We start from the raw sequence: 23,509 nt of genomic DNA on the forward strand, positions 1-23,509 counted from the left end.
TCACTAATATAAATGACTCTTCTTTCAAATATATGATTAATAATCTACGGAGAGGACTTCCTGTGCACGAGGACTGTGCATGAATAGGTGATGAGCCATTTACCAGAAGTAGGCAAGAAGCGTCTGCAGGGATTGTGAAGCCGAAATCTCTTTCACCATTGGATCACAAAGCCCTGACGTCATTATTGGCTTAATCTCGCTTATCACTTACCTCATACGATTGGGGTAGTGTCCAGTAAGTACAGTATATAAGCTACAATAGGATACGTACTACATATAAGCCACAATAGGATACGTACTTCAAAGTTTCTTCTCTGGGACTCATTATTTTTCTTTCTCTCCATTTGGGACTCTGTTGATTACCCATTGTTATCTTTACTGTGTTACGAATGTGACAACTACTAGAGGTCATTTATATTAGTGAATTATGGTATGTATACACATCAACTAATTATATTTGAATGTATTTATCTTTTAAGGGGGATTGTTCTTTAGGCGCTGGATTTTTTTCAGTACTTTCCTTTTAGCATTTATTTTAGGGATTACCTAGAAAGGGTTCTCCCGCTCACTGAAAACCAAATCCACAGCAGACTTTGTACCTTTCTCCTTAATACAATCAGAATATCTTGTATAACACTCATATAGGATATCCTTTGTTTATTCATACAAAATTAAAAACATTTTAAGCTCAAATATTGGTTGCAGATCAAACTAGTTTTGCGCAACCCCATACCAGAAAGCTTACAACTTCACTCGTTGCAGTTGTATTCTACTTTATATATATATATATATATATATATATATATATATATTACATTACACACAGACATACATACATGGCTTGAAATTTCTATTGGTCCACTAGTCCCAGACGACTTTGCAGCAGACGACTAGTAACTTTTCCCTCTGGGCTAGTAGCTTTTAACCCTGACCAGTAAACAATAGTGATATTTTTCCACCCCTGGTTTATATATATATATATATATATATATATATATATATATATATATATATATATATATATATATTTAAAAATAAACGTGAATTTAAAATATGCATAACTACCTTCAGGTTTAGTGCACTTGCTCAAATTTGGGTGGGTTAGCGAAAAGTGTTTAGTTTTTTTTTTGTTTTGTATTTTAAGTATGTGCTCCATTGAAGTCTATGGTGAAAAGAAAGTTAACACAGTCGCGCTATCTGAACATTGGGTTTCTCTTGCGTACTAACGTTTTACTTTCAACTAGTAATGTGTGCTAACCCACATGCATTACAAGTTTACTTTTAGCGGTATTAGCACTTGAACAGGAGCGATAAATACCGCTCCACTTGTAATCTAGCCCATAGAGTTGCAGGGTCACTAGTGATAAAATAACATGCTGAAACAAAGTTCACACCTTTTTGAGGTTACAGTACAGTTCATCTGAATTATCCTCTTTCTACAGTGTGTAAGGGAAATACTCCTAAACATGTGCAAGATTTAACCTATTGTAATCCAAATCCATCCTGAAAACTGTTGAACAATATGAATTCTCTTTGTATATAGGTATGATGGGTATCCCGAGCATGTTTGCTTAGTAATTATATTGACACTTTAATAATTTAAAAGTATTGGGGGCTTTGAATGTTAAGGGGTTTTCTTAGGAAATTTTGAAAGAACGCACCTTTGTGTGGTTTACAGTGTGAGAACTGTTAAAACCAAGTTTTAGAAGCTAAGTTACAAGCACTTCCTTGTAACAGAAACCTGTAGTTGTCTTCTTCTTGATTTCAGATGTATATCTTGCCAAATCGGAAAACGGTTCTCTTAAAAATATAAAAATTGAAATTTAAAAAAAAAAAAATATATATATATATTTTTTTTTTTTTTTTAAATATTGTGTCAATATAATCATTGAACAGACATGCCCAGTATAGCTATCATGCCAATATACAAATAACATTCATATTGTTTAACAGTGCAATCCTGTTGGAAAGCCCATTTAAAAAAATTCAAATAGTAAGCGGTGGAAAAGTGCTAGTGGTAGCTCCTTGAATAAAGGGGGACTAGTAAGATGAAGGGAGGATTTATAAGGGTTAGACAAAGTTTATTCAACTTTAAATCAATTCCGGTCCCTAAAGGAGCCTGTGCTACTGTCCACCCTCACAAGGGATTAATATAGGATATATCTTTGTATAAATGTAATTACATTTTAGCATGGATAGATCTGGTCCAATTACTGTGGGATATTGTTTAATCTATGTTATTATATTTTTTGTTTTATATCAATTTTATTTTTAACTGTACCATAGAGTTTTTTAATATATTGTTCAATAAACTTTTGTCCACCGCCTACTATTTGATTCTACTTTTTGAGATCTGGTTGAGAGATCTCGCTTTTAGGAAAAGCCTGTGGAGTCGTATCTGGCGCTGGAGATATCTATTTACCCATTTAAAAAATTGCCTGTACTGAAAGTGAAAATCGCAACAATGCATGTGGGAATTAGAAACAAAGATTAACAGAAAGTGATTGCTACATGCTATTTTAATTCATGCAAATAAACATATATGTCTGTAAATGTGTGCCCTGCCCACTGCAGACAGCCTATACAATAGTGATGAATAGAGATTTTATAAATCTAGACTGTACATGCAAATACACCCCTAAAATGCCACCTGTGACATGTGTCTTGCACATGTTCAACATAGTAAATGCTTCCAAAGTGTGATTTCCAAAGATGTCAAAAAGGCCATTTTGTAACTTTATCAAGTGCCTTCAAGTGTCAAATTAGATCATTTTAAAATGGTTTTGAAAACCTGTTGAAAAATTTGGAGAGAATAGATTGTGATTACAGAGAGATTTCAGTTCCATGTTAAAAATAGGGGTTTTATCAGAGATCCAAAAACAGCCACGTTAAACAAAAAGGGCCCTTTTTGAACCAAAAACAAATTTACCGATCGAATATGATCAACCTCATAGTTACATGCAAGGAGTAATAACTTTCAATGCATTAGTAGATTGACTAGTTTCTTTGAGCAATAGTGCCAATTGCCATGGCAATACTTCAAGTGAAAATGTGTAACACAATTGTAGCCTTACAGTTATCCTTTTCATTGCCAACAGTTTTATCAATTCTTTTTTCCACTGGAAGTCAACAGATTTCTATAATTTTGCTATGTATAGGTTTGGACTTCATTCCTATGTATTGATATACATATACGCAGTAACAATATTTTTTTTTTCACCAGCAAATAATGCCTTTCATTTTATTGTTGTTTTGGGAGTAAGTAATGGTGCAGTATGACAAAAATTCCATACTATACAATATTTTTTTTATATATATATATTAAATCATTTTACTGAAAGTAAATTATTTTTTTAAAAAGTCGTAGTTCCTCTGAAACCCAGTTTCACATATAGGTATAATTTTAGGAGCAATTATTAAGAGTGCAAAATGTTGACCAAGTTATAGGGATTTTCTGTTTTTCAAGGTCAAACTGTTCCACATATTTCCAAGGCAAAATTCCACATACTTCACCTTCATAAAAACTGTGTTTTCTAAAGGTACACACCTTAAGCAAAATAAAGATATAGAATTGGTTTTTATACATGAAAATATCTGTCCAGAAATTGGCTATAAATATAGACATTTTTTTTCTCAGCAATTTCCCCCTCCCCATAAGTTCTGGCATATTTTTTTAAATATTGTAATGGAGAGAATTGTAGTTAAAACAAGCAAACATATACCGAACATGTATATATTTTCTTAATCCCATAGCTAGCACAGCATATTAGCAACAGGTCACAATAAACATTTTCTGTAATGGGTTTAGAATATGAAATTGTATTGTACATAAGTAAGTTTACTATGGCTTTAAATTATTTGTATAAATCGGCACAGATGACAGTTCCAGCTAGCAATGATCAAGTGCACATGCGTTTAGTCTTGTCCCATGATTTTCTTCTACTTTTGCTTTTACCACCCGTATTAGAGTTGTGTATATTTTTTAAGGATCTAATAGAGGATTATGTTCTAGTTACACAACACAAGTCCTGTTGAGTGTTGATTCACTTGGAAGCTGCCACACATTGAACTGCACAACCAAGTTGTCTACATAACTGAGGTAAAACAATGTTATCAGGGCTTAGGAACCCCATTTACCACCTTTAGATATATATCTCCTAATGGTACACGTTAGGTAATATAACATTCCACAACATGTCCTTGTCTATTCAAATACTTGTCCAGGAATTTGCTTCAAATATCAGTGCTCTTCATTTTGACAAGGTAAATTCCCTTTTACAGATTTTCAGTGTTTTTTGAACAGGAAATGGTAGAAAGTCAAAGTTGGTAAATAAGAATGTGCTTATCTCTTGAGAGCATGTGATGTGTGTTCTTAAAGAGACATTAAATACTTAAGGATTGTAAGAGAAAGTATGTAGTAAACAGGCATTGCAATATTCTTAATTTATTTTGGCCTTTTCTCCAACATAGGTGTGTCCGGTCCACGGCGTCATCCTTACTTGTGGGATATTCTCTTCCCCAACAGGAAATGGCAAAGAGCCCAGCAAAGCTGGTCACATGATCCCTCCTAGGCTCCGCCTTCCCCAGTCATTCTCTTTGCCGTTGTACAGGCAACATCTCCACGGAGATGGCTTAGAGTTTTTTGGTGTTTAAATGTAGTTTTTATTCTTCAATCAAGAGTTTGTTATTTTAAAATAGTGCTGGTATGTACTATTTACTCTGAAACAGGATAGAGATGAAGATTTCTGTTTGTAAGAGGAAAATGATTTTAGCAACCGTTACTAAAATCGATGGCTGTTTCCACACAGGACTGTTGAGAGGAATTAACTTCAGTTGGGGGAAACAGTGAGCAGACTTTTGCTGCTTGAGGTATGACACATTTCTAACAAGACTCGGTAATGCTGGAAGCTGTCATTTTCCCTATGGGAACCGGTAAGCCATTTTCTTTGTTTAAGTAAAAGAATAAAGGGCTTCATTAGGGCTTAAAAAACTGGTAGACATTTTTCTGGGCTAAAACGATTACTTTACTAAGTATATTTGGCAGATTATTACTTTTAATAGTTGTTAAATCTTGGGGATTGTTTTAATAAAAACGGCAGGCACTGTATTGGACACCTTTTTCACTGGGGGCCTTTTCTAGTCATAGACAGAGCCTCATTTTCGCGCCTCTAATGCGCAGTTGTTTTTGGAAAGCATGGCATGCAGATGCATGTGTGAGGAGCTAAGAACCACTGAAAAAGCTTATAGAAGGCATCATTTGGTATCGTATTCCCCTCTGGGCTTGGTTGGGTCTCAGCAAAGCAGATACCTGGGACTGTATAGGGGTTAAATGTAAAAACGGCTCCGGTTCCGTTATTTTAAGGGTTAAAGCTTTCAAATTTGGTGTGCAATACTTTTAAGGCTTTAAGTTACTGTGGTGAAATTTTGGTGAAATTTGAACAATTCCTTCATACTTTTTCACATATTCAGTAATAAAGTGTGTTCAGTTTAAAATTTAAAGGGACAGTAACGGTTTTATTGTAAAACGTTTTTTGTGCTTTGTTAACAAGTTTAAACCTGTTTAACATGTCTGAACCATCAGATAATGATGTTCTATATGTATGAAAGCCAATGTACCCCCCTTTTAAATATATGTGATATATTTGTGTCATAATGTCCAAACAAAGTAGGGATAATAATGCCATAGATATGATATTGCCCAAGATGATTCCTCTAATGAGGGGAGTAAGCATGGTACTGCATCATCCCCTTCTGTGTCTACACCAGTTTTGCCCACACAAGAGGCCCCTAGTACATCTAGTGCGCCAATACTTATTACCATACAACAATTAATGGCTGTAATGGATAATTCTATTGCATGCATTTTTTTCCAAAATGCCTACTTATCAGAGAAAGCGTGATTGCTCTGTTTTAAACACTGAGGAGCAAGAGGACGCTGATGATATCTTTTCTGACATACCCTCACACCTATCTGAAGGGGCCAGGAGGGAGGTTTTGTCTGAGGGAGAAATTTCAGATTCAGGGAAAATTTCTCAACAAGCAGAACCTGATATTGTAACTTTTAAATTTAAATTTCAACATCTCCACGCACTACTTAAGGAGGTATTATCTACTCTGGATGATTGTGACAATTTGGTCATTCCAGAGAAATTAGGTAAGATGGACAAGTTCCTAGAGGTTCCGGTGCCCCCCGATGTTTTTCCTATACCCAAGCGGGTGGCGGACATAGTAAATAAGGAGTGGGAAAGGCCCGGCATACCCTTTGTCCTCCCCCTATATTTAAGAAATTAGTTTCCTATAGTCGACCCCAGAAAGGACTTATAGCATACAGTCCCCAAGGTCGAGGGGGCGGTTTCTACTCTAAACAAACGCACTTCTATTCCTATAGAAGATAGTTGTGCTTTCAAGATCCTATGGATTAAAGGTTAGAGGGTTTGCTTAAAAAGATGTTTGTTCAGCAAGGTTACCTTCTACAACCAATTTCATGCATTGTTCCTGTCACTACAGCTGCGTGTTTCTGGTTCGAAGAACTAGAAAAGTCGCTTAATAAAGAATCTTCGTACGAGGAGGTTTTGGACAGAGTTCAAGCTCTTAAATTGGCTAACTCTTTTTTATTTTAGATGCCGCTTTGCAATTAGCTAGATTAGCGGCGAATAATTCAGGGTTTGCTATCGTGGCGCACAGAGCGCTTTTGCTTAACATCCCTTTCAAGGGTAAAACACTGTTTGGCCCTGACTTGAAAGAGATTATTTCAGACATCACTGGGGGAAAGGGCCACGCCCTCCCACAGGATAGGTCTTTTAAGGCTAAAAATAAGCCAAATTTTCGTCCCTTTCGCAGAAACGGACCAGCCTCAAATTCTACACCCTCTAAGCAAGAGGGTAATACTTCTCAAACCAAGCCAGCCTGGAGGCCGATGCAAGGCTGGAACAAGGGTAAGCAGGCCAAGTCACCTGCCACTGCTACCAAAACAGCATGAAGTGTTGGCCCCCGATCTGGGAAGGATCTGGTGGGGGGCAGACTTTCTCTCTTTGCTCAGGTTGGGGCAAGAGATGTTCAGGATCCTTGGGCGCTAGAAATAGTTTCTCAAGGTTATCTCCTGGAATTCAGGGAACTACTCCCAAGGGGAAGGTTCCACGGGTCTCAATTATCTTCGAACAGGCATTCTTACACTGTGTAGAAGACCTGTTAAGCATGGGAGTGATTCATCCTGTTCCATTAGGAGAACAAGGGATGGGTTTTTACTCCAACCTGTTCATAATTCCCAAATAAGAGGGAACATTCAGACCTATTTTAGATCTCAAGATTCTAAACAAGTTTCTAAGGGTTTCATCATTCAAAATGGAAACCATTCGAACGATCCTTTCTACCATCCAGGAAGGTCAATTCATGACCACGGTGGACTTGAAGGATGCGTACCTACGTATTCCTATCCACAAGGAACATTTTCGGTTCCTAAGGTTCGCCTTTCTGGACAAGCATTACCTGTGGCACTTCCATTCGGATTAGCCACTGCTCCAAGGATTTTCACAAGGGTACTAGGGTCCCTTCTAGCGGTGCTAAGACCAAGGGGCATTGCAGTCGTACCTTACTTGGACGACATCCTGATTCAGGTGTCGTCTCTGTCAAAAGCAAGGGCTCATACGGACATTGTCCTAGCCTTTCTCAGATCTCACAGGTGGAAAGTGAACATAGAAAAAAGTTCTCTGTCCCCGTCAACAAGAGTTCCCTTCTTGGGAACAATAATAGTTTCCTTAGAAATGAAGGTTTTTCTGACAGAGGCCAGAAAATCAAAACTTCTAAGCTCTTGTCAGGTACTTCATTCTGTTCTTATTCCTTCCATAGCGCAGTCCATGGAAGTAATAGGGTTGATGGTCGCGGCAATGGACATAGTTCCTTTTGCACGAATTCATCTAAGACCATTGCACCTGGGCATGCTCAGACAGTGGAATGGGGATTATACAGTCTTGTCTCCGACGATACAAGTAGATCAAATAACCAGAGATTCACTCCGTTGGTGGCTGACCCTGGACAACCTGTCACAGGGAATGAGCTTCCGCAGACCAGAATAGGTCATTGTCACGACCGACGCCAGTCTGGTGGGCTGGGGCGCGGTCTGGGAACCCCTGAAAACTCAGGGTCTATGGTTTCGGGAAGACTCTCTTCTCCCTATAAACATAATGGAACTGAGAGCGATATTCAATGCTCTCAAGGCTTGGCCTAGACTAGCAAAGGCCAAATTCATAAGGTTTCAATCAGTCATCATGACGACTGTTACATATATCAACCATCAGGGGGTAACAAGGAGTTCCCTGGCGATGGAGGAGCATCCGGGGGAGTGGGAACTCCATCTGGAAATCTTTGCCCAAATAACTCAATTATGGGGCATTCCAGACTTGGTTCTGATGGCCTCTCGTCAGAACTTCATGGTCCCTTGTTACGGGTCCAAATCCAGGGATCCCAAGCCGACTCTATTGGATACAATAGTAGCACCTTGGATCTTCAACCTAGCTTATGTATTCCCACCGTTTCCTCTCATTCCCAGGCTGGTAGCCAGGATCAATCTGGAGAGGGCTTCGGTGACCTTGATAGTTCCTGTGTGGCCACGCAGGACTTGGTATGCAGACCTGGTGAATGTGTCATCGGCTCCACCATGGAAGCTACCTTTGAGACAGGACCTTCTTATTCAGGGTCCATTTGAACATCCGAATCTGGTTTTCCTCCAACTGACTGCTTGGAGTTTGAACGCTTGATTTTATCAAAGCGTGGGTTTTCAGATTCTGTAGTAGATACTCTTATTCAGGCTAGAAAGCCTGTAACTAGAAAAATTTACCATAATATATGGAAAAAATATATCTGTTGGTGTGAATCTAAAGGATTCCCATGGAACAAGATAAAAATTCCTAAGATTCTTTCCTTTCTACAAGAAGGCTTGGAGAAAGGATTTTCTGCGAGTTCTCTGAAGGGACAGATCTCTGCTTTATCTGTTTTACTTCACAAAAGGCTGGCAGCTGTGCCAGACGTTTAAGCGTTTGTTCAGGCTCTGGTTAGAATCAAGCCTGTTTACAGACCTTTGACTCTTCCCTGGAGTCTTAATCTAGTTCTTTCAGTTCTTCAAGGGGTTCCGTTTGAACCCTTACATTCCATAGATATTAAGTTATTATCTTGGAAAGTTTTGTTTTAGGTTGCAATTTCTTCTGCTAGAAGAGTTTCTGAGTTATCTGCTCTGCAGTGTTCTCCGCCCTATCTGGTCCATGCAGATAAGGTGGTTTTTACGTACTGAGCCTGGTTTTCTTCCGAAGGTTGTTTCCAACAAAAATATTAACCAGGAGATAGTTGTACCTTCTTTGTGTCCGAATCCAGTTTCATAGAAGGAACGTTTGTTACACAATTTGGACGTTGTCCGTGCTCTAAAATTCTATTTAGATGCTACAAAGGATTTCAGACAAACATCTTCCTTGTTTGTTGTTTATTCTGGTAAAAGGAGAGGTCAAAAAGCAACTTCTACCTCTCTATCTTTTTGGCTTAAAAGCATCATCAGATTGGCTTATGAGACTGCCGGACGGCAGCCTCCTGAAAGAATCACAGCTCATTCCACTAGGGCCGTGGCTTCCACATGGGCCTTTAAGAACGAGGCTTCTGTTGATCAGATATGTAAGGCAGCGACTTGGTCTTCACTGCACACTTTTACCAAATTTTACAAATTTGATACTTTTGCTTCTTCTGAGGCTATTTTTGGGAGAAAGGTTTTGCAAACCGTGGTGCCTTCCATCTAGGTGACCTGATTTGCTCCCTCCCATCATCCGTGTCCTAAAGCTTTGGTATTGGTTCCCACAAGTAAGGATGACGCCGTGGACCGGACACACCTATGTTGGAGAAAACAGAATTTATGTTTACCTGATAAATTACTTTCTCCAACGGTGTGTCCGGTCCACGGCCCGCCCTGGTTTTTTAATCAGGTCTGAAGATTTATTTTCTTTAACTACAGTCACCACGGTATCATATGATTTCTCCTATGCAAATATTCCTCCTTTACGTCGGTCGAATGACTGGGGAAGGCGGAGCCTAGGAGGGATCATGTGACCAGCTTTGCTGGGCTCTTTGCCATTTCCTGTTGGGGAAGAGAATATCCCACAAGTAAGGATGACGCCGTGGACCGGACACACCGTTGGAGAAAGTAATTTATCAGGTAAACATAAATTCTGTTTTTTCATGTTTTAATCTCTGAAGACTGTGTTTAAGTTTTGATTAATTAAAAGTGCACAATGCCGATTTTCAGAAATCTAACCGTGTTTACATTTATGACTCCAATGATCAGATAACTGCAAAACAGTGCAAGTTAAACTATCAAAATGACAGTAATTAGCCTTGTCGCCTCAGGTAGCAAGTCTAGATTGCCTCCGCTAACTAAGGCCTAGTTTCCATTGATGTGGTAAATATTGGTTACTTGTAATAAAAAACTCAATTTAGCTCAATAGCTAGCTCAGCCCACACATGTGCAACAAATCACAGGCCTCCTTAAAACTTAAATGGATAGTCTACTCCAAAATGTTTGTTTAAAAAGATAGATAATCCCTTTATTACTCATTCCCCAGTTTTGCACATCCAACACTACTATATTTATATACATTTTACCTCTTTGAGTACCTTGTATCTAAGCCTCTGCAGACTGCCCCCTTATCTCAGGGCTATTTACAGACTTGCATTTTAGCCAATTAGTGCTGGGTCCTGCACAAGTCCACGGGAGTGAGCATGTTATCTATTTGGAACACATGAATTAGCAGTGTCTTGCTGTGAAAAGCTAATAAAAATGCATGAGATGAGAGGCGGTCTGCAGTGGCTTAGAAACAGGCATAAATTCAAAGGTTTAGTAGTTATAAAGTATATTAATGTAACAATGTTGGTTGTGCAAAGCTGGGGAATGCATAGGAAAGGCTGGGGAAAGGCTGGGGAATGCATAGGAAAATCTTTTTAGGAGTAGGCTGTCCCTTTAAGGGGATACTAAACACAAATGTAGTTCCTAAACGTAAACGCCATAAGGAATAAAAAGTTCTACAAATGGTCTTCATCCATGGAACTATACACGCTTAGGAGTTTCCTAAATCAGCATTTATATGTGTGTGTTTATATACATATACACACACATATATATATATATATATATATATATATATATATATATATATATATATATATAAAAAAAAAATCAAGAAAATTTAGCACAGAACAAAAATATCACACAGCTCAGTTTGGGATAGTACCTGGAAGATTGTATATAATTGTGGGAGACTACCAGGGGCATGAATGTGTGTATATAGAGAGACTTGTGATAGGTGCTTGAGTGTGTGTGTAATAATGGGAAAGCTGTTGAGTGTTTGTGCATACGGGTGGCAGAGTGTGTGTAGGGTTTGTGTTTGTTTGATAGGGTAGGAAACTGTGTTCATACGGATGGGACATTGTGTGGGGTTTGTTTGTAAGGGTGGGACACAGTTTGGGGTTTGTTTGTAAAGGTGGGGCAGTGTGTGGGGTTTGTTTGTAATGGTGGGACACTGTGTGTGGGGTTTGTAAGGGTGGGACACTGCGTGTGAGGTTTGTTTGTAAGGGTGGGACACTGTGTGTGGGGTTTGTTTGTAAGGGTGGGACACTAGGGTTGGTTTGTAAGGGTGGGACACTGTGTGGGGTTGGTTTGTAAGGGTGGAACACTGTGTGTGGGGTTTGTAAAGGTGGGACACTGTGTGTGGTTGGTTTGTAAGGGTGGGACACTGTGTTGGGTTGGTTTGTAAAGGTGGGACAGTGTGTGTGATTTGTTTGTAAGGGTGGGAAACTGTTTGGGGTTTCTTTGTAAGGGTGGGACACTGTGGTGTTTGTAAGGGTGGGACACTGTGGTGTTTGTAAGGGTGGGACACTGTGTGGGGTTTCTTTGTAAGGGTGGGACACTGTGGGGTTTGTTTGTAAGGGTGGGACACAGTTTGGGGTTTGTTTGTAAAGGTGGGGCAGTGTGTGGGGTTTGTTTGTAATGGTGGGACACTGTGTGTGGGGTTTGTAAGGGTGGGACACTGTGTGTGGGGTTTGTTTGTAAGGGTGGGACACTGTGTGGTTGGTTTGTAAAGGTGGGACACTGTGTGTGGTTGGTTTGTAAGGGTGGGACACTGTGTTGGGTTGGTTTGTAAAGGTGGGACAGTGTGTGTGATTTGTTTGTAAAGGTGGGACACTGTTTGGGGTTTCTTTGTAAGGGTGGGACACTGTGGTGTTTGTAAGGGTGGGACACTGTGTGGGGTTTGTTTGTAAGGGTGGCACACTGTGGGGTTTGTTTGTAAGGGTGGGACACTGTGTGGGGTTTGTTTGTAAGGGTGGGACACTGTGGGGTTTATTTGTAAGGGTGGGACACTGTGTGGGGTTTCTTTGTAAGGGCGGGACACTGTGTAGGGTTTGTTTGTAAGGGTGTGGCACTGTGTTGGGTTTGTTTGTAAGGGTGGCACACTGTTGGGTTTGTTTGTAAGGGTGAAACACTGTGTTGGGTTTGTTTGTAAGGGTGGGACACTGTGTGGGGTTTGTTTGTAAGGGTGGGACACTGTGTGGGGTTTGTTTGTAAGGGTGAAACACTGTGTGGGGTTTGTTTGTAAGGGTGGGACACTGTTGGGTTTGTTTGTAAGGGTGGGACACTGTGTGGGGTTTGTTTGTAAGGGTGGGACACTGTGTGGGGTTTGTTTGTAAGGGTGAAACACTGAGTGGGGTTTGTTTGTAAGGGTGAAACACTGTGTGGGGTTTGTTTGTAAGGGTGGGACACTTTGGGGTTTGTTTGTAAGGGTGGGACACTGTGGGGTTTCTTTGTAAGGGTGGGACACTGTGTAGGGTTTCTTTGTAAGGGTGGGACACTGAGTGGGGTTTGTTTGTAAGGGTGAAACACTGTGTGGGGTTTGTTTGAGAAATGACATGTTGCTACAACGTAAAGTAGTGAGTGTACAGCCTGTATAACAGTGTAAATTTGCTGTCCCCTCAAAATAACTTAACACACAGTCATTAATGTCTAAACCGTTGGCAACAAAAGTGAGTACAGGTATACCCCAAGTGGAAATGTCCAAATTGGGCCAAATTAGCCATTTTCCCTCCCCGGTGTCTGCAACTCGTTAATGTAGCAAGGTCTTAGGTGTGAATGGGGAGCAGGTGTATTTAATGTGGTGTTATCGCTCTCACACTCTCTCATACTGGTCACTGGAAATTCAACATGGCACCTCATGACAAAGAACTCTGAAACAAAGAATTATTGATCTACATAAAGATGGCCTAGGCTATAAGAAGATTGCCAAGACCCTAAAACTGAGCTGCAGCATGGCGGGCAAAACCATACAGCGGTTTCACAGGACAGGTTCCACTCAGAACAGGCCTCGCCATGGTCGACCAAGCTTGGTCAGCATCATATCCAGAGGTTGTCTTTGGGAAATAGACGTATGAGTGCTGCCAGCATTGCTGCAGAGGTTGAAGGGGTGGGGGGGTCAGCCTGTCAGTGCTCACACCATACGCCACACACTGCATCAAATTGGTCTGCATGGCTGTCGTCCCAAAAGGAAGCCTCTTCTAAAGATGATGCACAAGAAAGCCTGCAAACAGTTTGCTGGAGACAAGCAGACTAAAGACATGGATTACTGGAACCATGTCCTGTGGTCTGATGAGACCAAGAAACTTATTTGGTTCAGATGGTGACAAGCGTGTGTGGCGGCAACCACGTGAGGAGTACAAAGACAAGTGTGTCTTACCTACAGTCAAGCATGGTGGTGGGAGGGTCATGGTCTGGGCCTGCATGAGTGCTGCCAGCACTGGGGAGCTACAGTTCATTGAGGGACATACTGAAGCAGAGCATGATCCCCTCCTTTCGGAGACTGGGCCATAGGTGATTATTCCAACATAACGACCCCAAACACACCTCCAAAATGACCACTGCCTTGCTAAAGAAGCTGAGGGTAAAGGTGATGCGCTGCGATATCTGTTGGCTCTCTACAAATAACCGATAATAATAATAATAATGACTGGCCAAGCATGTCTCCAGACCTAATCCCTATTGAGCATCTGTGGGGCTTCCTCAAAATGGAAGGTTGGGGAGCGTAAGATCTCTTACATCCACCAGCTCCGTGATGTTGTCATGTAGGAGTGGAAGAGGACTCCAGTGGCAACCTGTGAAGCTCTGGTGAACTCCATGCCCAAGAGGGTTAAGGCAGTGCTGGAAAATAATGGTGGCCACACAAAATATTGACACTTTGGGCCCAATAAGACATTTCCACTTAGGGGTGTACTCACTTTTGTTGCCAACGGTTTAGACATTTAATGGCTGTGTGTTGAGTTATTTTGAGGGGACAGCAAATTTACACTGTTATATATGCTGTACAGTCACTACTTTACATTGTAGCAAAGTATCATTTCTTCAGTGTTGTCACATGAAAAGATATAATAAAATATTTACAAAAATGGGAGGGGTGTACTCACTTTTGTGAGATACTGTATATGTGCAACCACCAATCACCAGCTAGCTCCAAGTAGTGCATTGCTGCTCCTGAGCCTACCTAGATATGTTTCCCAACAAAGGATACCAAAAGAACAAAGTAAATCTGATAATAAAGGTAAATTGAAAAGTTATTTAAAATTGCATGCTCTATCTGAATAATGATCATTTAATTTTGACTTTACTGTCACTTTAACAATTTATTTTATCAAGCTTTTTGGAGCCAGATAAGTGTTTTTGTATATGAAAAATGAACAAAAAGAGCTGGTGGTAAACTTTTATAAACCATAACTCACTGGCTCATATTTGTCAAGCCCTGCAGTAAATAGTACTGTACACTTTTTATTTTTTTAGCAATTCAAATAACCTTCATGATAACACTGTACCTCCTAATTATATGGTGAGTTTTTAATATTAGAGCAATTTTATATGCTTTAATATAGATGTCAGATTCAGTATTTTAGTGTAAACTGTATAATTATCATGTTCCAGCCATTTCACCACTCAGACATTTCATGTTTGCTGTCCTGTGTTGTAAGTTTACATATAAAGGGTCCATGTAGCAGAAAAGCTTCCAGGCTTAACAGGCCGAACATTGAAAGAGTTAATTTTAGAACTGTTGAGGGCAAACACGTTTTGTTGAAAGTTGAACCTGCTTTAGACCATCACATCTTTTTTTACACTTGTTTTAAATCTTTTTGTTTACTCAAAAAGCACATGATCTTAAATTTTAATTTTAAACCTGAATCATCCATCTCAACGAGCTCATTCTTGATACATGCCAGATTGTGATCATCTAATTTTTAAGGTTTTCTTTCCCATTTTTTTTTTCTAAGACCATAACCATTATTTCTAAGATGTGTTGCCATAGCAGATGTCATTTGTTGGAGAACAAAATGTTGCACAATTGTTGACGTACAAAGAATACTAAGAATATCGTCCTTTGGTGAATATTGTACTTTGCCTTCCAGGTGTCCGCAAGTATGGTAAAGATTTTCAAGCTATTGCAGATGTAATTGGCAACAAGACTGTTGGTCAAGTGAAGAACTTCTTTGTAAACTACAGGCGTCGGTTTAACTTAGAGGAGGTATTGCAGGAATGGGAAGCAGAACAAGGAACCCAGTCCTCTAATGGTGATGCTTCTACCTTAGGGGATGACACAAAAAACACTTCTCATGTGCCATCAGGAAAAAGCACTGATGAAGAAGATGAGGTGTGTTTGTGTATCTACAGCACTGAGTTCAGAAGTTACTTTTTTTTTTTTTTTGTTATTGCTATTTTGGTAGATAAAAGGGTAGTGTCCCACGGTATAACATTTAGTCAGGTAACATCTAGGCTTCTAATTTGTGCACATATTTGTCTGATAATGCACAATTGTGAAAAACTTACATTTTTCAAGAAAATGTGTGTATTGTTATGCCTGTTTACTTTTACTGTAAATTACATAAATGCTTCAGTTTGTATGTGCAAGCCAAACATTTACTATTATAAAATGCTTCTTTTTTTTATTCTCTTAGGCACAGACCAGTCAGACAGCTCCTCCCACAGGCCAGTCTCCTCCCACGCAGTCTTCCACTCCAGCAGCAGGAAGTTCATCAACAGCATTAAATCAGCCTCCACCACTGCTTCGCCCAACACTTCCAGCAGCTCCAGCTCTCCACCGACAGCCCCCTCCTCTTCAGCAACAAGCTCGGTTTGTTCAGCCGAGGCCCACACTGAACCAGCCTCCACCACCACTCATTCGCCCGGCTAACTCCATTCCACCTCGTCTAAACCCAAGGCCTGTTGTGACCACAAGTACTGGTCAACAACCACCATCCCTTATTGGGTTCCAGACAGAATCACAAACAGCAATGCACTGAAGAGCAAAACCAAACATATTATCAGAATTAATCAAATTTTCTTAATAAATATTTGGGAGATAAGACAGTTGGTGTTATTAACCCGATTGCAAGTAAACCTCTTAATCTTACAAGCCATGGGCAATCAGTGTTCCAGAATTTATATTATAGGTGTGTCATATTCTAAATTTCCTTGAAAATAGCAGCCACATATACAGAGTTCTCAAAAAGTAAATGTTTTGTACACCAAAGTACTATTCTGCTGTATTTGCTGTTAACTGCAAATACATTAACATATTTACTACATAGCAAAACTTGATAAATCTCTGACAGATGCAAACTAAATAATACCGGTTCTGAAGTACATTACTGTAGCATTACCGTAAAACACCCCTAATTACTCCCCTGGTGAAAAATGATATAACTAGAGGAATGCCTGATAATATCATGTATGTTAACTAGTAATGCCTGATAATATCATGCAGGTTACCTAGTAATGCCTGATATCATGTAGGTGAACTAATAATGCCTGATAATATCATGTATGTTAACTAGTAATGCCTGCTAATATCATGTAGGTTAACTAGTAATGCCTGATAATATCATGTAGGTATTAAAATTCAATTGTTACCCAATTCAGTGCTACCCTCTTCTCTGTCAATCATCTTTGCAAGACCTTTTAATAGTATACAGAAAGCTGATTATACTATTTACCCACCTCAGCCTCTGCTCAGCTGGTTTGAAGAATTGTTTTGTTTTGGGATTTGTTCTTTTTAGATCAGTGCTGAGAATTGGTAAAAAGTTGATGGTTTTAGACATGAGACATTAGAGACTGAAATGACCAGCAAAGAGTAACTGTAGGAGATGTAAATGATGCCCAGTGCGATTTAATAGATTATGTAACTTTATATACACATACAAATATATTTTATATACGCGTGTGTGTATGTAAAAATAAAACATTTGCTCATAGTGCATATTAAAAAATATTAATGTTGTTTTGTATACCTCCTAAAAACCATGGAAAGAAAAAAAAAAGAGGTTTATGCAAGTGTAATATATCTTTTTACCTGTGATGTCATTAAATGTTTTTCTTCTCTCCTGCCATGTATATACAAATCAATTGTACATACTGTATATGTCATGTAAAGTTGTCATCGACTTGATGATTAAATAGGATGATTAGTCCTGTCAACTTAACAGATTTAAACCCACATTTGGAAAACACAAAACCATGCTCATGTGGGCACAACACATTGCTGTGTATGCATTTGTTAGGGTGGAGCATTGATTTAGTGTGTTCTAGATATATTATGGTGAAGTATATCTTTGCTGGTGGAGCATTTAATACGTCACTACCAAAGGTTCCATACTACTAGCAGTATCTCTACATTAACCTAAATGCATTGAACAACAAAATCGTATTTACTTCTTTCTGCAAAGGGTTGATCTCTTAATAATTTATTTATTGTGTTATTTATCTCAAAGGGGCTAGACTTGTTTTTAAGATTTAGTTTGTGTAGATCACAATGATCTGTTTTAGACATTTTAGTTTTTGAAAAGTGCTCTTACAACCTCTGACTGCAGAGTTAAAATTTTTGTTCATAAAAAAACAAAAACAGGTAAGTGGGCAATTGTTTAGGTGCGTAAAATGATTACTGCAGATTGTTTGCTGATAGTTGGCATATGGCTGTAGTTGAACTGTTGCAAATTTACAGGCTGTTTGGAAAATATTTGGGTTTCCTTTTTTTGATAAATTTTTTTCAGCGATACCAATTAAACATGTATTTAGGATAATGTCCTTTTTTAATTGTCTTTTTATAACGTTGTTTTTTGCTTTTATATATATATATATATATATATATATATATATACACACCGCTAAATATCTAGTAATATAGTTACAATGCATTTTGATTACATTTTCTTACCTCTTTCTTCTTATTTAGTCACAGCATGGGGTGCTGGAAAGAATACTTTGCACAGCATTAAGGAAAAGTATTTTTTAAATATTTTTCAGAGTCTATTTAGAATTTATGACCATCTTAAATATTTTCTGCTTTAGCCTTAAATAAAATTTAAAAAAAACATTCAATTTTAAGTTGAAGCAATGAGTAAAAAAAAAAAAACTAAAGTGATAATTCAACAACATATAATAATAATAATAATATAAAGAAATGTATTTAGTTTATCATTTAAAATTGTGTTACTTCACCCCCCCCCCCCCCATACCTGTTATCTTACAAGGCCAATATTTTATGGAGTTATATCCTAGGTATTTTATTGTTAAAAAAAAAATATATAGAAAAAAGTTTACTGTGATATGCAAATAAAATTTACAAAATACGTTTGATGTACCAAATGTATTTTATCTATTGCAGGCTGTTGTGAAGAGCTCCTTGGAAACAGATTCACTACAAAAGTTAAAATAAGTACAAAAATAAATAAAAAATAAAACAAGAACAGTTAGAATTATGAGTTGTATGTTTAAGTTTATTTCGAATGCATGGGGAAAGGTCAATGCTTGTCTAAATATAATGCCTTATGAAGGATGTACTCAACAGTTGCATCTCCTGTAAACTTAGATAAACTGTGTGATCAGTGTTAATGCTTCAATCCATTACCTGCTAGAGAGGTCTGCAACACATTTCTGTAAAATACGTTTTAGACCTCTAGCAGTTAAAGGGATACTGTAATGTAAAATGTGTTTCAGCGTGTTCCAAGTGACTTGTTATACCTGCTGTGGAGTATTAAATGTATATGAGATAGTTCCAGCATGGTTTTTTATTTGAAATAGCTGGTCTTGATTGTTGAAAATATTATCTATTGTTCACAAAGACATGCCCCGGTTTAGGCAGGCTGAGCTTTCAGAAAGAGCAGATTCGCTCTTGCTATCAGTCAAGGCCTTATAGGTATTAAAATTATAATAATGGCTTAGGAGGTTCAATAATCAAAACCAGTTATTTCAGATACGAGAAGTTTATTAATGCTATTGTCTCCTGTTCACATGGCTTGTCTACAGAGAATATAGCAGTATTCCTATTTCCAGTATAGGTGGTGATTTCAACAGGCAAAAGCAGCTGTTTCAAATGACAAAATAAAAGCAAAAGGAGCTGTTTCAAATGAAAAAGTAAGGTAAATGAGCTGTTCACAAACAATTTAATACATTCCAGCAAGACAAATGAATCATTGGAAACACATTAAAGGAGGTAAAATTTTACTGTACGTCTCTTTAAGTGAATGTTTTGATGAGTCTTTTATCATTTTGCTACAAAATATAATTGAAATAGTAAATCATTGCATTACAATGCAAAGAGCAGTATAAATAAATGTCTAGTATGTGATAAACTATGTAATTTGTGTGTTTCATTTAACATGTAATGGTGCTGTAGTTTGAGAGTTTTCATAAATTAATAATACAATCCATAAAATAAAAATTATGTGTGTTGCAAGCAGTATTCTTACAAGAATTGCTTCCTTTTTCTGTATTTTATCTTCATTTAAATATGTTACCTAATTTTTAGTAAGGGATTACTCTGTGAAATGTCAATTTTCTTGATACTTTGATCATAAGATCAACATTTTAAATAAGCACTTGTGTATTGTATGTAAGTTCTCAGTCCTTTAAAGCTATTTGAATAGTAAATTGTTTGTGTTGTCTTTTTTTTTTTTTAAATAACTGTTTAGTCCATGTAAACTTTAAATACATATTTCTATGCTATGTAAATCATTGGTATAATTTGTATGTGTAGTCCTCATATAATTGTAATAAACCACATGTGTCCTTGGAATTGTGTTATTCGGTTACCTGTCTCCAGTTTAATGTAAACACCCAGAAGCAGAACTTTTTCTGCAGTTCATTTTGAAATAATACATTTTAAATATTAAATTATACATTTACACTAAAGCATCAGCTTAATTTCAGTGTGTTTATTAACTGTAGAATAAAGCAATTTTTAAAGTTTTATAATATAATGCAGCAGCTGAAAATTGCAAATTGGCTGACGAAAAAAAAAGTTTTTAGGTTTTTAAAATGTCTCTTGAATAAGTTTATTTCTTTCTAATGACACGGTGAGTCCACGGATCATCTTAATTACTGTTGGGAATATCAATCCTGACCAGCAGGAGGATGCAAAGAGCACCACAGCAAAAGCTGTTAAATACCACTTAACCTACCCGCAATCCCCAGTCATTCCCTTTGCTTGTATAAGTCGCAAGGAGGGATAAAGTTAGGTGTCTGATTCTTCAATCAAGAGTTTATTTTTTAAGCAGAGCAAGTTTGCTCTGGTTTTCTTTGGCGTTTAGCTGCAGTCCATGCCAGTCTCTTCAGTAGAGCAAGTGGTGGCTTTTAAGCATTTGGGAACTTGTGGGGTATACCGTAATCCCCACTGGGCCTCCCAAGTAATTTCATGCTGCCCTTGGATTGAAAGTTTGAGTAAGTTTACTCAGCCTTTTCTTTTTTTCCACAGGTCCATGTGAGGTAGGAAGCCCCTCTCATACCAAGTGAGCTGTCCTGCTGCTGGACAGAATTTTGAGGTAAGTGCCTATTTCTTTCCCTGTTTTGATTTAGGAGAATTTGGCACTTTGACAGTTAATTCTGTCTAAATATACAATCAGCCTTCTAGGTTAAGGGTTTATTGTATGGCAGTTTTGCAGGCACTGGGGATGTTTGGCTCAGTTTATTATGTTTTCACTTTGGTGTACATGTTTTTTGTTTGTGTATAATGGCTACCGGGAGGTTTGTTAGGCCGCGCCCACAATAGGCGGGATTATCTGAGATAGCAAGGACATTTTTGGCGCCGTTTTAGCTGTTTCCTGTCGTTCCTGGATGTTGCAGCTCTGTTGTATAGCTCCTCAGAGGTGGTTCAGCGTTCTCTCCGGTGCGGCTGTATGGGGGTCCAGATCATTTTCTGGCTTTGTTTGCGGCAGCAAGGAGGTCAGGTAGGCATCTCAGCAGAGCTTGCTGAGGTGTGGAGGTTGCCTGTTGTTTTTTTGTGGGGCTGTTGCTCTGTTTATATTTAAGTTTCTATCATGTAATTGGCAAGAGTCCATGAGCTAGTGACATATGGGATATACAATCCTACCAGGAGGGGCAAAGTTTCCCAAACCTCAAAATGCCTATAAATACACCCCTCACCACACCCACAATTCAGTTTTACAAACTTTGCCTCCTATGGAGGTGGTGAAGTAAGTTTGTGCTAAGATTTCTACGTTGATATGCGCTTCTCAGCATTGTTGAAGCCCGATTCCTCTCAGAGTACAGCGAATGTCAGAGGGACGTGAAGGGAGTATCACTTATTGAATACGATGATTTCCCTAACGGGGGTCTTTTTCATAGGTTCTCTGTTATCGGTCATAGAGATTCATGTTCTACCTCCCTTTTCAGATCGACGATATACTCTCAATTTACCATTACCTCTACTAATAACTGTTTTAGTACTGGTTTGGCTATCTGCTATATGTGGATGGGTGTCTTTTGGTAAGTACTGTATGTTTTTTATTACTTAAGACACCTCAGCTATGGTTTGGCACTTTATGCATTTATATAAAGTTCTAAATATATGTATTGTACTTATATTTGCCATGAGTCCGGTTCATGTATTTCCTTCTGCAGACTGTCAGTTTCATATTTGGGGAATATAAACATCTTTTAAAAATGAAATTTATTTCTTACCTGGGGTTTAGTCTTTTTTTTCAATTGACTACTACTTACAAATTGTGGGCGGTATTAGGTCAGCGGGTGCGCCAAATGCTTAACTTTATTGCATCATTCTTGGCGCAAAAATTTTTTTGGCGCGAAAAAGTACGTCTGTGACGCAAGCTCGTAATTTCCGGCGTCATACTTGACGCCGAGACCTTTCACACGGTTGCGTCATTAGTGACGCGAATGTCATTTCCAGTTATTTTTGGCACCAAAAAAGTTTAGTTACGTTGTGCGTCATACTTGGCGCCAAACGTTTTCATTATTTCAATACCCCATTGATGTTTGCCTCTTGCTTTTTTCTCTATCAGAGGGCTATGCTATTTGCATTTTTTCCCATTCCTGAAACTGTCATATAAGGAAATAGATAATTTCGCTTTATATGTTGTTTTTTCTCTTACATTTTGAAAGATGTCTCAATTTGATCCTGCCTCAGAAGCTTCTGCTGGAACATTGCTGCCAGACATCGGTTCTACCAAAGCTAAGTGCATTTGTTGTAAAATTGTAGAAATAATCTCGCCGAATGTAATTTGTAATAGTTGTCATGATAAACTTTTACATGCAGATAATGTGTCCATCAGTAATAGTACATTGACAGTTGCAGTTCCTTCAACTTCTAATGTGCATGATATACCTGTAAATTTTAAAGAATTTGTTTCTGATTCTATTCTGAAGGCTTTGTCTGCATTTCCACCTTCAAATAAACGTAAAAGGTCTTTTAAAACTTCTCATTTAGTTGATGAAATTTCAAATGACCAACAACATAATAATTTATCCTCTTCTGATGAGGATCTATCTGATTCAGAAGATCCTTCCTCAGACATTGACACTGACAAATCTACTTATTTATTTAAAATTGAGTATATGCGTTCTTTATTAAAAGAAGTGTTAATTACTTTGGATATTGAGGTAACCAGTCCTCTTGACGTTCAGTCTAATAAACGTTTAAATGCTGTTTTTAAACCTCCTGTAGTTTCTCCAGGGTTTTTTTCCTATTCCTGAGGCTATTTCTGATATGATTTCTAAGGAATGGAATAAGCCAGGTACTTCTTTTATTCCTTCTTCAAGGTTTAAAAAATTGTATCCTTTACCAGCAAAATCTATAGAGTTTTGGGAAAAGATCCCCAAAGTTGATGGGGCTATTTCTACTCTTGCTAAACGTACCACTATTCCTGTGGAAGATAGTACTTCCTTTAAGGATCCTTTAGATAGGAAGCTTGAATCTTATCTAAGGAAGGCCTATTTATATTCAGGTCATCTTCTCAGACCTGCAATTTCTTTGGCTGATGTTGCGGCTGCATCAACTTTCTGGTTGGAGAATTAAGCGCAACAGGAATTGGATTCTGACTTATCTAGCATTATTCGCTTACTGCAATATGCTAATCATTTTATTTGTGATGCCATTTTTGATATTATCAAAATTGATATTAGATCCATGTCTTTAGCTATATTAGCTAGAAGAGCTTTGTGGCT

The 23,509-nt window shown here is 38.2% G+C and overlaps 1 protein-coding gene across 5 annotated transcripts in view; it reads left to right on the forward strand.

Moving 5' to 3' along the window:
- The window catches only part of RCOR3 (REST corepressor 3), a 271,152-nt gene extending 251,026 nt beyond the window's left edge, over positions 1–20,126 (forward strand). For 4 of the 5 annotated variants that reach the window (XM_053712390.1, XM_053712392.1, XM_053712391.1 and 1 more), the window contains 2 exons: positions 15,466–15,707; positions 16,012–20,126. In XM_053712390.1, the coding sequence (XP_053568365.1) occupies positions 15,466–15,707; positions 16,012–16,356 (587 nt within the window). In that variant the 3' untranslated portion in view covers positions 16,357–20,126. The remainder of the gene's footprint in view (positions 1–15,465; positions 15,708–16,011) is intronic. The other variant, XM_053712394.1, reaches the window with a different exon arrangement.
- Positions 20,127–23,509: the final 3,383 nt, after the last annotated feature.

This window comes from Bombina bombina, chromosome 4, assembly GCF_027579735.1.
Source record: "Bombina bombina isolate aBomBom1 chromosome 4, aBomBom1.pri, whole genome shotgun sequence".
Taxonomy (NCBI): Eukaryota; Metazoa; Chordata; class Amphibia; order Anura; family Bombinatoridae; genus Bombina; species Bombina bombina.